General features: G+C 42.2%; 1 protein-coding gene across 2 annotated transcripts in view; it reads right to left on the bottom strand.

The window, feature by feature from the left end:
* Positions 1–3,979: 3,979 nt before the first annotated feature.
* Positions 3,980–15,513, bottom strand: part of CNTNAP2 (contactin associated protein 2) — a 1,224,243-nt gene continuing 1,212,709 nt past the window's right edge. For both annotated transcript variants that reach the window (XM_075745282.1, XM_075745283.1), the window contains exon 24: positions 3,980–14,777. In XM_075745282.1, the coding sequence (XP_075601397.1) occupies positions 14,578–14,777 (200 nt within the window). In that variant the 3' untranslated portion in view covers positions 3,980–14,577. The remainder of the gene's footprint in view (positions 14,778–15,513) is intronic.

Raw genomic sequence — 15,513 nt, 5'->3', positions numbered from 1 at the left:
CAGGAAGTTTCTTACAGCTCGTCTTCGTGGACCACCAGAATAATTGGCAACAAACCAGGAATGTGCCTTAACCTGAGAAATGCTTGCCCTAGGGAAGGGCGCTGGCAGCCAGACCAGGGCACGTGAGGAGGTTTCCAGAAACCATGCTCTCTTCTGCTCCTTTCTCCCTCAACCATCTAAGGGACTCCTCTCTCCCTTTCTTAAAAAAAAATAAAAATAATCTAACTTATTAATTAAGCCTTGTGATTTGAATCCCTGCCCTTTAAGCCTTCTTTCAAAGCAGTAAAAAGTATTCCCCCACAAATCCCTTACACACAAAAATAGTACTTTCACTTCGTTTCTTATCCAGCTAAATAAACATGCACAGGCATCTGGAAATGGAGAAAGGCCAGTAATGCTAACCTGCCTCCCACATCCCATCATGAAACAACTGAAGGATCTGGAGATGAACAGGCTTACCCAGCAGAACTCTGCAATGGGAAATCCTGTCTGATTGACTTCTGATGCTTAGTGTTCGATAGGATTTAAAATGCATCTTTACCTTAACCCCTGTAAATCAAGTCAAGCTGCTAAACCCCTTGGTTCTACCCTTCCCTTCACCATATTCTGCTAAGATACTTAGCAATTTGAAACTGCCGTATCTATGCAGTTCTTCGCCTCATCTTAGTTATCAAACCATCAGTAATGAGAGGGTACATGAAACCTTTCTCCAGCTAGTGAAGGTTCTCTTCCTAATATTCCTGGGGAAAAGGTGTCAGAAAGACCTGGCCTCATTAGATGAGCAGACACCACAAGGATGCATTTTCAGCATCAGTGAATTTCACACTTGTTGAAAGGGAGAGGAGTAGCTGAAGCTCTTCAGAGTCTTCAGGGCTTTCAACTGAAGACAGAAGGTGAAGTGTGTTGGCCACAGTTTGGGGACAACCGGTGTTTCATCTGCATGTGTGCTTAAGGTTACTAACAAAATAGAGATGTACAAAAAGCAGTGTGTGATGTGAGGGAGTAGCACAAAGGCTGGTGGAAGAACTGAAGCCGTAAGAGTTGCTATCTTTTCTTTCCTCCAGTGGCTTTTGAGTCTATGGGGAGAGCAGCTCTACCAGGAGATCTGCCAGCCACAAACCTCTGTAGGGTGCTACCACACTGGTGGGATTCAGACAAGGCCAGTCATCAAGGTGAGGTAAAACCCTCCCCTGGGAAGAGATTTCTGCTGGAATGCATCATGAAATACCACAGAGGTAATTCAAAGTAAACAGGAATGGAGAGGTTTGAAGAGGTAAGACATCTCTTGTTTTTCTTGGTTTACCTGGGATCAGGATCCATAGTCAGTCAGAACAGAAATAAAGCAGATCTTTCCCTTGCCTGCATTGCCTTTCAGCCTTGCCCTCAGTTTGAACAATTTTCCAGGCCCTCCTGGGTTGCAACAAACTTGACAAAGACTCTTTCAGTGCCTTAGGAAAAAATCTCTTACTGCCATCCCTGAAGCCTGTTTTCTTCCTGTCTTCTCCGGAAGCCTCCCAGCCCCTGTCTGTGCTGCTCTTCCCGCTTTCCACCCACCCAATACCCCAGCGGGTCCCCCTGGGCAGCTCACGCTGCACAGCTTTTGGGGCATAGGGGATCTGCCTCTCTCCCCAGAAGCTGCGGCCATTCAGATTGAAGCTGGTGGGGTAAGGCCTGACTTTAAACGGGGATAACAGCAGTCAGCTCCAAAAAGCAAAGCAGCTGTCTGCCTCTCATACAAGAGACATGAGTATCCATGAACACTGGTAGTTGAGGTAGTCATGGATAAAAAATAATTCTTATGGAAACATGCAACGTGGGTCAAGCTGCAAATCTTGTTAGGAGATGACAGGGAGTAACTGTCAGAAGTCAATTCACACAGGGCTTGCAGATTTATCTGAGGATCAGGACTATGCAATTTGTCCTCGATGTATCACAAAATGCAGTGATCTTTATGGGCACATACAGAAATGTAACTGGGACTGTGCAAATTACATTTGAGAAATTTCTTTTGTATCTATGCTTTAAGATATGGTAAGGTTGTTTCATTAGCAAGCAGAGATAAAGAAAAAACTCCCCTTCTTGCTCAGTTGCTACCTGTTTTTATACATTAAATAGCACAGAAATTTGCTGTTTTGAAATGACTGGAGCGGTGAGGAGACACCACTTGTTCTGCACAAGCACATGGCAAGTAGGGGTGAAAAAGATGACTAAACATATAAAAACACCTTTGTCCCCAAAAGTCCTTAAACTGCACATGGTTGGCAGCCAAGAGGCTCTTCTGAGGAAGTATCACAAGTATACCGCACTATGTACTTACCTCGTTATTGTTGTCTGTAGGCATCTGCTTTTGGGCATGACAAAATCAGGTTATGGCATGAGATGCACCTTTGTTCTGACCTACCCTGGGTGTTTCTACATCACTCAAAGGCTCCTGAGATTCAATTAACAAACCAGAGGGCTTACAGAGATGAGATTCCCCCCTCAAATGCCTGGGCAGCCCTTTTTTGCTCTTGCTGAATCACAGGGAAGGGCTCACATAGTGACGTGAGGGAGGAAGAGTTGCCTGCAATAAGGAGACAGCTAAAGTCTTTCACTAGAAGAAAAAAAACCCCTTGCTCAAAATTGGCAGCAGGCCATTGTGTCGGTGTGTCCTGGTTTCAGCTGAGAGGATTGATTTTTCTTCATAGTAGCTAGTGTGGGGATACGTTTTGGATTTGTGCTGGAGACAGCATTGATAATATAGAGATGTTTTTGTTCTATGGACTTATTGTTGAGCAGTGTTTACACGGGGCCAAGGCCTTTTCTGCTTCTTGCACTGCCCTGCCAGCGGGATGGCTGGGGGTGGACAAGAAGTTGGGAGGAGACACAGACAGGACAGGTGACCCAAACTGACCAAAGGGGTATTCCATACTATATGACGTCATGCTCAGTTTATAAGGAGCTTGGGGGAAGAGAGAGGGGGGGCGGCGGCGTTCGGAGCAATGGCGTTTGTCTTCCCAAGTAACCATTACGCGTGATGGAGCCCTGCTTTCCTGGGGATGGCTGAACACCTGCCTGCCCATGGGAAGTGGTGAATGAATTCCTTGTTTTGCTTTGCTTGTGCGCGCGGCTTTTGCTTTACCTATTAAACTGTCTTTATCTCAACCCACGAGTTTTCTCACTTTAACTCTTCTGATTCTCTTTCCCATCCCGATGGGGGGGAGTGAACGAGCGGCTGCGTGGTACTCAGCTGCTGGCTGGGGTAAAACCACGACACGGTGCAAGCACCCAGCACTTCATGAGTACAGGAGCATGGTTTTCTGTCCCACGGGCAGTAGTGACATGTCTTCAGTACCCATGGGTGTCAGCTAGGCTGTGTGCAGAGGGAGAGCTGGCATGAGAAGCAGGAGTCCTAGTCCACTGTGTACCACAAAGCTGTTGCTGGCCTGCCTGGGGGCCAGGCAAGAGGATGCCTGCAAGAAGAGCAGCCTCTAGGGTGTCTCTCCCCATAACAAGTAACTCATGAGCAATACTAGTAATTTCTCAAATGCAGGGGGTGCGTTCAGGCAGGAATGATACACTCCACCCAAACAGGACAGATGTGTACGAGGTGTGTGGGGAAAGAGCTGAACTACCGCAGCCTGTGGCACACCAGTTCTTGCTCTGAAAGGGCCTAATGCTTCTCTAGATCTTTCCCCCATCAAATAAACACCAGTTGGATGTGCAGTGGCAGCATTAGCTTGAATTCTTACTATTAATTAATTTTATAAAATCCTCTTTTAGTCGGTGGTGCTATCAAACAAAATTGGATCCAAATTATTCAGAAAAACAGATTCAACCATCCCTTCCCTGGAGCCATTGTATACAGAAATCTGACGAGCACTCTGCATGTCATCTCAGGCACTTATACACACAGCCAGTGGAGCTTTTTTATGTTAAATGAAGATTTCAAATATACAAAACCAACTGCACACACAGACACACAAAAAACCAGTCCTCATCTGGCAAGGCTCTTTTAATGTTGTACTTTTACCAAACCACAGTACATACTTCAAATAAGGCCTAACAGATTATACTCTTTATAAATTTACAAACAGTTTATTCTCCTTAAAGAGATCATATTACTTTTATCAGTCTTGTGTATTTCAATGAATTATATGTTTATTCAAGCATAACATAGCAAATGTAGCCATAAATCTGTAGACTAAATGTCTATAACAGAGGAATCTCAGATACACTATACTTTCAGATTAGGATTTTTTTTTTAATATACACATTTTTGTTTAAATAGGGTAACTGTCATATCCTGGTTATGCTTCCCATGGGAAAATTGTGCTCAAGAAAGAAACCTGTGGGCTAGAATAACTGCAAACAGACAAGGTCTTGGTTCACCTGCCAGGAAACTGGGCCAGCTTTGTAGGCACATAACCCTGGGATTGGATTTCAACCTGGTTTGGAGGGAAGGGGTGAGAGGCTGGTTTCGCTTTCCTTTAGCTAATGGCCCTGGTCCTTTCCTGGGTACAGTCCACTCCACAGCAGCAGGAACGAGATCGATAGGAAAGCACAGCTGCATTTCTACCTCTAACCTAGAGCCCAGGTTATCGAGAACTGGCTGGCTGGTAGAGATGCATTACTCAGACATGGCATACAAACAGAGAGCATTTTAAAAAAAAGAAATAAAAGAGATGAGGAAGTAAAATGACCTGCCTCAGCAGCAATTCTGACAGTCTTTTGCTACTGCTATGTTTATGAATCTACTTCTGAACCCTTGTTCATGTCCTAGTCTCTGCTGACCCCTTTTCCTGCTCATGAGGCTATACCCATAGCCCACCTGTTGCTAGCTTGCTAGCTTGCCAAGCAAAGCTAGAGAAACAGGACCACCTCACTAAACTGTGAAAACCCCAATAGCTTGCTAAAGAAACCATGTTTTGAGGCACTCACACTGATCAACATCATGGGCTGTGCAAGGCAGGTGTTTCTGAAGTGTTATATGGCAGCGATTGCTTCAATCCATCTTTCAAAGGCTGAGAAATAAGTTCCTGCTTGAGCCCAGTGTGTCCCTGCCAGAGAACCAATGAGGAAGGAAAGAAAAAAAAAAGACACCAAGACAAAATCCAAACCATGCAAATTATAGCTGAATAATAAAAATCAAAATCCAAGCCCGCACCCCAAGTCCCCCTTGCAACAGAGACAGCTGGTTGCTTTCTAAAGACCGCAGAACCAGCCACTCTGCAGCTCCTAAGTAACGAGTTTGGCAATAATTACCATGCACAAAGTAAAGGCCACTTATAAAACATCTCCATAAAAATATCTATTTATCTCTATATCTCTATTTATATATGTCAGTAAGAAGCTTCAGACTGAGCACAGCCCAAGCACTCCGGGGTGTGTGTGTGTGTGAAATCTACTTAATCCCCATGAAACGAAGTGCTCTTAGTTAAGGTTGGCATCCACATGTAGGATTAAGTCAGTACAAATAATTTCCAGCAGGCTTCTGTTAATTAGCACTAGTCAAATCGGGTAGCAGGGTTGTCGAGGAGCTGAAGCCTTTCAAGAATATTGTGCCAAATCGTGCTGTTGTATCAGAGCAACTCCCTGGACTTGGGCTGCTCGATGCATGGTTCGGTAAACTAGGACTGAAGGTATTTTATGTGACACCTGCCCAGCCCACTGATGGGTCTTGATCCACTGAAGAGCAGAGCGAAAGAAAAGATCCTCCTACCAGTGTATAAGTGAGATTGACCATGCAAAACAGATTTGTGGAAAGCCAGTTCCCTGTGCTTCAAAGAGTTAATGGGAATCAAGCGACGCCTTAGCCTTCTTTATTCAAGTGACTCTGATCCTGTATCTTAAGTAGTTGGAGCTTCAAAAGATCAGACACAATGCAGGATTTGCAACAGGGTGAGTATAGTATCTCAGGTACTCCAAATACAGAAGTGTTAATTTTTTTCCCTGAGATACCAATGAAAATAAATTAATAACCATATTGAGAATTTTCTTGGATGTGCTAATAACTGAAATCTGTAAGAGTGCTGACTTGTTGCCCCTATTGAGATGGAACTTTAAAACTCCAAGAGACTAAAACCACTAGAAGCTTTTCTAATGTCACTATTTTTGTATCTTCCTTTGGAGGCTACCAGTGGCCTTGTATATGTGCCACAAAAGCACAAGGGAAAGGGATAGCTGAGGGTTAATTCTGACATCTTGTGGCCCTAAGGAAAATAGAAGCTGGCTTTTGCTAGACATTTATTTTAGTATTGGTATCTCTAGGGAAAACTTGAACCAAGCAAAAAGAAAGTGAGTATGCTTAATGGAACGAGGTGCAGCTGCCTCATTTTCAGACTCCTTTTGCCAGACAGTGCTGTGATTTTGGAATAGATACAAACAAGTTATAAAATAATGCTGCAGATGGCAGAAACCAAACTTTTGCTTTCAGTCACAGAGTACTATAAACAGATAAAAACCAGCTGCAAATATAACAGATGACAGGAATTTAGTGGCATACAACTCTCCCACTACAATAGTCACGTTTTAGGAAAATGAGAGTCTTCACCTTGATCAAAATAGCAAGCATTGCTGGGAAGGAGTTTAAGGATGTCAGTGAAAGGTGATGAATTTATCAGTGAGAGGGAACATTTCTAAAGTAGAGGAAGAGATGGGAAAAACCCCAGAACCCTCAGCCAATTTCTTTCCATGCTGACCTTGGAGTGGTGGGTGAGGGGGTTTGGAAAGAAGGAGGTGTTAGATGTGTACAGAGATCTTACACCTGTACCAGGAACTGTGTAACAAAAGCGACTTTACGTTGTGTCTCAGGGTGTGCAGCACAGGAAATTTCTCTTTACTACCTTGCCCTGTTGCAGTAGTTTATGTTTCAGGGATAAAGGTCTTGTTAGTGCAAGTTACACAAGAAAACTCTGTAGATAGACCTTGATTTTATAACAGAAATAAATTCCAACTAGCTACTGTGTCCAGTGCTTTATCATGGTAAACTACAGATTTATTTTTAAACATTTAGACAATGGAGACTTTTAAGACAAAGCAGTACAGGACTGTTGGGCTAGCTTGTGAATGATTTATTTACTGACTGTGCCAAGGTCAGGCTCCTTCAGTGACATACGAACCATAACCGTGAAGATGCACAATTTAGAGAATAAACATTAGCATACAGGGGACAGCTACCTTGTCTTCAATCAACCAAGTTTATTTATCTCACATACCTCCACATGGGTTTAAAAAAAAATACATAGACTTGGCTGGTTGCTCCATTTCTAACCAAAGCCATGACTAAATGTAGGAGAGCTGTTAGGCTGGAAATTTTCCAGATGAAGCCTGCTTCCACCTGACGTGAGTCATCTAAAGTTACTGCTTTCTGGCTGATCCAAGAGTTTGTTGACTTGCTCCAGTGACTCTTACAGCCTGTCTTAAAGAAGAGCCTGTTGATAGCCTACAGCTCTGAGAATGCAGTCAGTGGGGAAAAAAAACGTGACTGGACAGGATGCTAGATAATCTCATCTAGGCTCCCCTTCCCATGACAGGTTGGACCAGAAGGTCTTTTGAGGTCCCTTCCAACCTAGGCTGTTCTGCGGTTCTGTAAGATGGGGGAAAGGGGACAATGGACAGGGACAGGCAGCAACGCATTTCAGAATTGTCTTCTAAGCAAGGACAGACCAGCAGGTAGAAGAGCTTGGAACCTGTGATTCTGTGCTCTCCCCAGCAGCCTACAGCAGCTTACTTAAGCTTCATATCTTCAGCTGTATTCTTGCAGCAGCCTGTTTTAAAGCATGTGAAAGATGGGAGAAACTCAAATATTTTGGCCAAAAATGCAATGCACATGTGGTGGTATATGACCATATACCGCAGCACTGTATCTACCCCAAATCCCTAACCGGAGGGCAAGCTTTGGTATAGCTTATTGTTTAGCATGCTGAACATTCCCTCAAATGGTTTCTGCCCCAGAGTCATTCCAGTAATTTACTTTTCTTACTTGTCAGAAAATGTCATCTACCCTCCTTGACATGGATTTCAATAAATAAGAATTTCTTATAGCAGCTCTTTGCTAGAATCCAGAATGCCAGTTGTTTAATATCACCGGTATAAATACCTCTAGTTTCTAATAATTAATATGGTGATAGTACATCTCTGACCCTTGGAGACAGCAGAATTAATGCTATGAATCTAAGGAAATAACCATTTGCTAGTTCCTATTACATACCAAAAAAGAAAATTAATCTATGGTAAAACAAAAGGTACACACTATTTTCTTATGCTTGTTGTTTAATCCAGATGTTTTTCCATTAAGGAAAAAAATAGCAGTGGGAGCATAAGTAGACATTATTGGAAGCTACTGCATCACAGAGATGCACTAAATGTTACTTGATTGTATGTATACTTGCAGGCGTATCTTACCCCCTTTTCACAGAAAAAGTTCTGGTTGTGCTTTATATCACATGGAATAATTGCTTAACTTTTCTTATAGGATGTTTTGAAAATAGAAAACTAGTCAAAAGATACAATTCTCTCTGATAGAACCTGTTGATACCAAATTTTTCTTTTTTACGTGAAGTGACTTCTTAGAAAAACTTTTGTAAGGAAGCCATGAATCATCCACTTTCCTTCCTCATTCTTAAGTTGTTGGCATAATCAGGGGTTTGAGCACAGTGCTTCCCGAAGTCTGCTTATATGTGAAAGTCAGAGTCAAACAGGGTGTTAAAAGAACTGTGTTACAGATTGTTAAATAAATGCTTTTTGGTAACCAAGTCCAAGTCTGCTTTCATTTGAGGCACCATATGTGCTTACTACTGTAGGGGCAAGTCTGAGTTTATCTCCAAAAATTGCACTTAAAGAGTGAGTGGTTTTGCTAGCACTACAGGCTCATAGATTTGAAGCAAGTTTGGTATCTTATCCACCATATAGCCACATTATGGCAATAGTTACCCAAGAGCTGTAGACATCGCATCCTGAATAGCCTTAGATTTCAGAGATGCACATGCACACCCACAGACTTCTGGCTGCAGTGAAACCCATGCGGTGACAGCAAGAAGCAGAGACTCTTCGTGCCACAGTGTATAAGCATGAGAAGAGCTTTAAACTTGAGCCTTCACTCCCATCTCTGTGTTCTAGAGCTCTCCTATATAAGGGAAAAATACTCCTGTACAAAGCATGACTCTCCTTCTAGGGGTTACAACAGTCCGTACAAACGAACAGTCAAAATGTGGTCACAAGGCATCACAACAAGACTTTGCCACAGTTATAGTTCACAAAATAAGTTAAGGTCTTGGACGGGGCCAGGGCTTTGGGTTGGTGGGTAAGGCAATTCACACTGTAGACAGAGCAACAGGTTAGGACAAGCACAGTCCCTCTGACTTGGATAGTTGTTGCACTGATGCTTCTTTGCCTGGATTTCACACTGTCCCATTCAAGTGCACTTAACATAGTTCTTTTATAAAATGCTTCACATCATAAAAACTTTTTAAAGCCTGATAAGGTAGTTTATTAAAAGGAACAGACACAAGTCTGTCGAGCTGGGCATACATTTTCTTGATTTCAACAAAAGTCTCACATTCATAAAGGAAAGGACAGAGCTACAGTAGGAAAGGAAGGCAAACAACCCACACTCAGCCATTTGTAGTATGTAACTCCTGTGAAGCTGGCAATGTCACAGAGCCTGCAATAACAAATGTGAGCAGAACTGATGGCAGACTGCTTGCTGCTATCTGCAAAGTGATCAGAAAGGGAATAACCTCAGACAGGCAGTCATTTCATTTCTACCAAAACCCTACGCTCAGATCCACAGCCCACCTCAACAAGTACAGATTTACACTGCCTGAGATTCTCCACTGTAACAGATAATCAGGGCTGCCTGATGCAGGAGGAACATACTTGCACTTCAGTAAATCTTCCCTTATTTTAGCACCCTCTCTTCTTATGTATAACTGTGTTCTGAAGTCCCTTTTTTATGTACTGTGGGTCTTTTCTTAAGATGCCTTTCCAACTTCTGTCCTTTCCAAATTGATTTCCTGGTACTAGAGAAGGAAAAAAATACAGACAATGATCAGAACATACAAAACATGAGGAAACAGCTGTTAAGGTAATTAAAACTATTTAGTATTTCTCTCATTTGTTTGGGTTTTATTTATTTATTTATTTACCAATCTGGTTTCTAATGGAACTTTAGTTAAAAGGAAAGACATTCACAGAAGATATTAGGTGTATATACATGTTGTCCTCCTTTCATTCTAGTTTACATGCTGTTGCTTTTAGAAGGCAAGGTTTCCGTTTCATTTCTCTAGGATGGATAATGAAATCTGATTAACAGAATTTAGGTTCCACTTTTCAAAAACAACAACCTTTCAGGATCACCATGCTTGCTGGAATGTAAAATTGTTCAAGGGAGAAAACATATTAAAAGCTCTTGCTTGTCAAACTGAGATAGCTTCACATTTCCACAGATACCCTGGAAATTAGATGCATCTGCTATTAAAATGTAATTATTTACTAGACTCTTAAACTGAATTCTTGTCACTACAATAAACTTGTACATATACACCACTGGTTTGGCAGTCTTACTAAAATATTTATGTTACCATCCTTTCACATACATCATGCTACCTAGAGCATGATATTAAAATGCTGCCGTACCTTTGAAGTGGTAACTGCTAGAAGAGATATAAAAGGTATAGGTAACATTTAAGACATGAAAAATACAAAGTGGAAATGCTCCAGTACCAGTTAAAGATACATATTCCTATTTAATACATCTGAATTTTCTATCAATCAATATGGAATAAGCACTGCGTGAAAGACCTGATTCAAAACCACCAGATTAGATTGCGGATTTCCCCTCGAGGCTGGGTTGACATCAAAATCAGTTTTCCACCATTTTGGCCCTCCGGAGCTCCAGAACTCGTTACCTTGTGCTCTGCATGTGCTGTGAATGAGGATCCGAAGTATTGCTTACATTATTTCACTAACACTGCGAGCGCTAGTCCCCAGCTTTCTCTCCCCACCACTGGCAGCAGTTTTGCCATCAATTCCCATGGAATCAGGAAAGAGCCTTTTAGAAACAGAACTGGGACACTTCAGTTCCCCAACCAGTACAAGATGCTACATTTTCCTGCACAGTTCAAATAGCCAAAGCAGCTAAAAAGAGGTGGTAAGAAATTGATTATTTTAATATTCTTTGGGGAAAGTAGAGAGTTTTATAAAAGCATGATTCACTCTCCCCTCCAACAGATTTTCCCAGTACAGGCATATGGATAGTACCTGGCAAACAACGTGGATTTTTGACACAAATAAAGAGTGGGTGAAGTAAACTATGGATGTTGCTTCAACCTCCGTTATAGGCCTGCAGAGGAACAAATCCTCAGAATAGATATAGTGCTAGCAAAATATACACGCTACTTCTCCAAGCCTGCTCCTGCTTCACTGCGAGGCTGCTGAATGACCACTGCCTGTAATTAAACATATGCCAGTCTCAAAAATGAAATACAAAGCAGACAGGCGGGAATTCACCTACAGTCACCAAATGCCTATACAGAGACCAGCTGCTAGTCTACGATATCATACTTAGGGTCCAGTTTAAGAAGAAACAAGAATTCTAAGAATTAAAAGAGTTTCTAGAGTTATGAAAGTGACTGTGTCACAAAAATAATGACAAGATTGAAGATCATCAACATTTTAACACAGCACTAATGAACTTCATATAAATAGATCCACGGTGTCCAGTCAGTGGAGAGATGCAGATGCTTGCATCTTGATTTCAGAAATTTAAAACCTGTTTTTCAAATTTAAGACACTAATTTACAACTATTGCTTGTGCAATGGCCAAAGGTTGTTTTCCAGATATTCTTGCTTACAGGGTTGTGGGAGATTAGCTGGTAATCTTCTAGAAAATCAGTGAGTAGATATCACAGGCCTCGCTACCATAACCCAGACAACTGTCCCTAGCTTCGCCAAGGACTCGGTTAGGCACAGAGACCAAGCTGTCTTTCCCCTTAGGTGCCATCCTGAGGCATTTGGCAAATTTGCACTGTGGCTGCTAAGACTGTCTCTCCCACATGAAGCAGCAGAAGACTCCAGTCTCTTAGGATACATAAATCTGATCCTCCTCCCATATATTAAATTCAGATTAGTGATTAACTTTTTGCTGCAAACCAAATCCCAATCTATGCGAATGATGCTATAGTCATTTCTCTTGGTAACCTGAAGTTATAGGCAAGGATACTTTTCAGAGTGGACTAAAATACCATTAAAATAAAATTAAACATAAAATAATATAGAGAAGAGAATGCCTTTTCAATCCTACAAAGACATCCATGATTGCTATGTATTTTGCGGAATAGTTAGTTACTGGTGCAGCCTAGATCCATTCCATGCTGATACTCTCCAAGGGGTGGAGACTTATCTTACACACACGATTAAATAAGAATAAGGACTCATCTGCTCGATTAAACACAAGAGAGGGAGAGGTTAATACTGGAGGCAAGGCAAAAGACTGCAGAGCACAAGAGTGACAGAGGTGATTTTTATGCCTACCCCTATCCCTGCCCTCTGCCATATAATGTTACCTGAGAAACAGTCATTTATTTTGAAACTGGCAACTTTTTTGTATGATAATTCCAAATCCAGAAACAGAAGAAATCAGTGTGTTTGATTTGCTCTTATATCTATGTTCAATAAATCCAGAAGAGGATTTTAGGCTACCGTTCTTAAAACCCAAACTATCTGGCCTTGTCTGTCTGACAAATTATGCTTATAAATTTTTTGTCTGGTAAGACTCCAATATTTTCTTCCTTCTCCGTGATTTTTTTTCATTTTAAAGCATTGACTAGAATAATGAAAGATACAACCAAAAAGATAACAAAATTAAAGATGCTAGCACTGCTCAGTGTAGTAGATTGCAGATTTGGGTGAAAAATAAATCTTTCTTGAACAGAAAAATGATTAAATCTATGCATACTAAACCCAGCAATGTTAAAGATAAAGCAAATCTAAGACTGTCACAAGCATAAATACTTTTAAAGGGAAATTCTTGGTATTGTTGCTTTTCTTTTAGCACACAGCAAATGCCCTGCAATACATTCCTGCATTCTGTTCCACTGCAAAAACTGTCCCTTAAGGCCTCAAATTCCTATCAAATCAGAGCACTGGAGAACCACGCTCCTCCGCAGAGAGCAAGCTAAAGCTATGTTATTGCCATCAAAGGACATTAGGTCTTCAGGCTGCCCCTTCGCCTTTCCTACAAGCTGCCTTCCTGCTTCTCAGGCGACACCTACAACTTCCCTGGCTTGACAGGGGACATGGGGTGCAATGCTGCGCTTGGCATTGGCCTTGCTATTCTTAAAAATGCCTTACAAAGACAGCAAAATAGTTCAGGTATATCTCTGTATTGAAAAGTAACTCTCCACTGTGTGTTGTGTGTTCCTCACGCTCTCTGGGCAGAGTTTCCAAGCCTCCTCTGTTTCACCTGCCTGCCTGTGCAAACACTGCCAGCAGAGGCTTTCCTTACAAATGGACTGAAACAAAGGATTTAAAGAATAAATTGCTATGCTAGAGTTGAAAAAAAGTATTATGTGAAGCCCGTGGGTTCAAATGCATTGACTAGAGCTGTATGAATATTTCTGCGACAGCCTATAAAAAAGAAACAGCAGCAAACAAAGCCTGGCTCTAATTCCCTACTACAATGCTTACACCTAAGTACAGTATATGCCAATATGCCACAGGTAGAGCTGAGTTTAAACTGGCACATGCCTTGGGTCACCAGTGCCATAGCCAAAGACACAGGAACAAACTAGTCTACAGACGCACGCAGCATCATCCTCCCTCAGAGACCAACAAAATAATAATAAGAAAAAAAACCCCAAAGCTTCCTGTGCTTTACGATCATCCTCTCTGGTAGCAGTAGTAGTCATAATAACAGTATTTTTACATTGCTGATTAGAATTGTACGCAATCAACAAAGTGCCTGGGTCAAGATGGATCCTGCCAGGGTTGGCACAGGCTGATGACAAGCTGAAAAACTGGTGAGTATGACTTGCATAAATCCTCACGCCCCTGTCCCGCCCCCAGCCCTGAACCCCTGCTTCAACGCCACCAAAATGAACGGTGATATGGTCAAGGTGCAGGCCTGAGGGCAGCCTGTGGGGAAGTGGCCAGCCATGAAGGAACACAACGCCGGGAAGAAAAGTCTGCCACTTGTTCTCAGGACAGAACTACCCATGTTTTAAACAGCTTTTAAAAAATGTAAAAAACCAGCCCCATTTCTCGTTTCCTCTAAACACACACATAAATAGACAGGTATTACTGAAAATTTTAACCAGTGCTGAAGCTGCAACACTGCTCTTTGTTGTAGTTGTTTGGATACAGGAGGGGCAATTCGCTGTAAATAAAAAGTATTTTTTCTTAAATGCTTGAGATATTCTTTTTTTTCCTCCAGTCTCAGTGGTATTTTCCTGTCACTTGCTCCTCCAGTTGTGCTGATCTTTTTACCGTACATGTGCTCAAGCGTCCGACGCAGAGTGTTCTCTCCCCACTGTAAGAGTCATCCCAGTTCCACCCTGGCCCAGCTCATATCCCACCCCAGGCCCCATCCCCGTAGGCTTAGATAAGCCATTCCTTCTTGCTCTCATCGATGGTCTCCGTGAAGTTGGGGTCATTGTTCATGATGGCAGCGTCGGCGCTCTCGGCTGACTCTGCCCCTTTGGCCTCATTGGTGTGGTAGGTTCCCTTGTGGCGAAACATGTAGCGGATCAGGAACACCAAGGTGCAGAGGATGGTGAAGATCACCACTGCGATGACACCTACACAGAGGAGGAAAGAAAAGATACCACTAGCGAGGAGAGCACCAGATTTTGACACAAAGAAAGGATCCCACAACTCCTTAGCTGAGCCGAAGCTACCTGGGCAGTTAAACATCACCATAGTTACTTGGTTTCCACTGCTCTAATATTTATACACAGTTTTCGCTATATACAAAATGTGACCAAGTAGAGCCTGCTAGTGACTTTCACCCTGTAGGTAAACTTCAACATTAATACCTACTTACAGAGGTGAGCTATGCTGACCATGAGGCAGAGAGTGCCGAGCGCTCCCAAAACATGGGGGTGATGTGTCACGGCCTGTGCAGCTCTTTGAGGATGGAATCACTGATGTATACCTTCCAGACAATGGCCATATAGAGCTATCATAGCCCCTCAACATGTCCTTGAAAATTTGTGTGGCTCACTCCACCCAATAGTTGCTGGCTCCACATAATTACAGATGTCGCTGCTTTATCATCACACCTATCCTTAATTGCTCCCTTTGCAATGGTCTGTTTGCAGTTCAGCCCTGTTATGGAGAAAGTCTCATATATCCTACCCTCTTAGGCATAGGTAACTATGTGCTAAACCAGCACTATTCCTTTTTTGGCTTTTTTCCTCAGGCATGAGGATCTTCCAGAATGAAGACATCATACAATTCTCAGGTTAAAAAAATCTTGTAATCAGCCAGAATTATGTTATGCCACTTTTGTAAACTGATGTGTTAGATGGCCAG

Source organism: Balearica regulorum, chromosome 2 (assembly GCF_011004875.1).
Source record: "Balearica regulorum gibbericeps isolate bBalReg1 chromosome 2, bBalReg1.pri, whole genome shotgun sequence".
Lineage (NCBI taxonomy): Eukaryota > Metazoa > Chordata > Aves > Gruiformes > Gruidae > Balearica > Balearica regulorum.
Note: the sequence above shows the minus strand (reverse complement) of the source record. Positions and strands in the feature narration are given on the sequence as shown.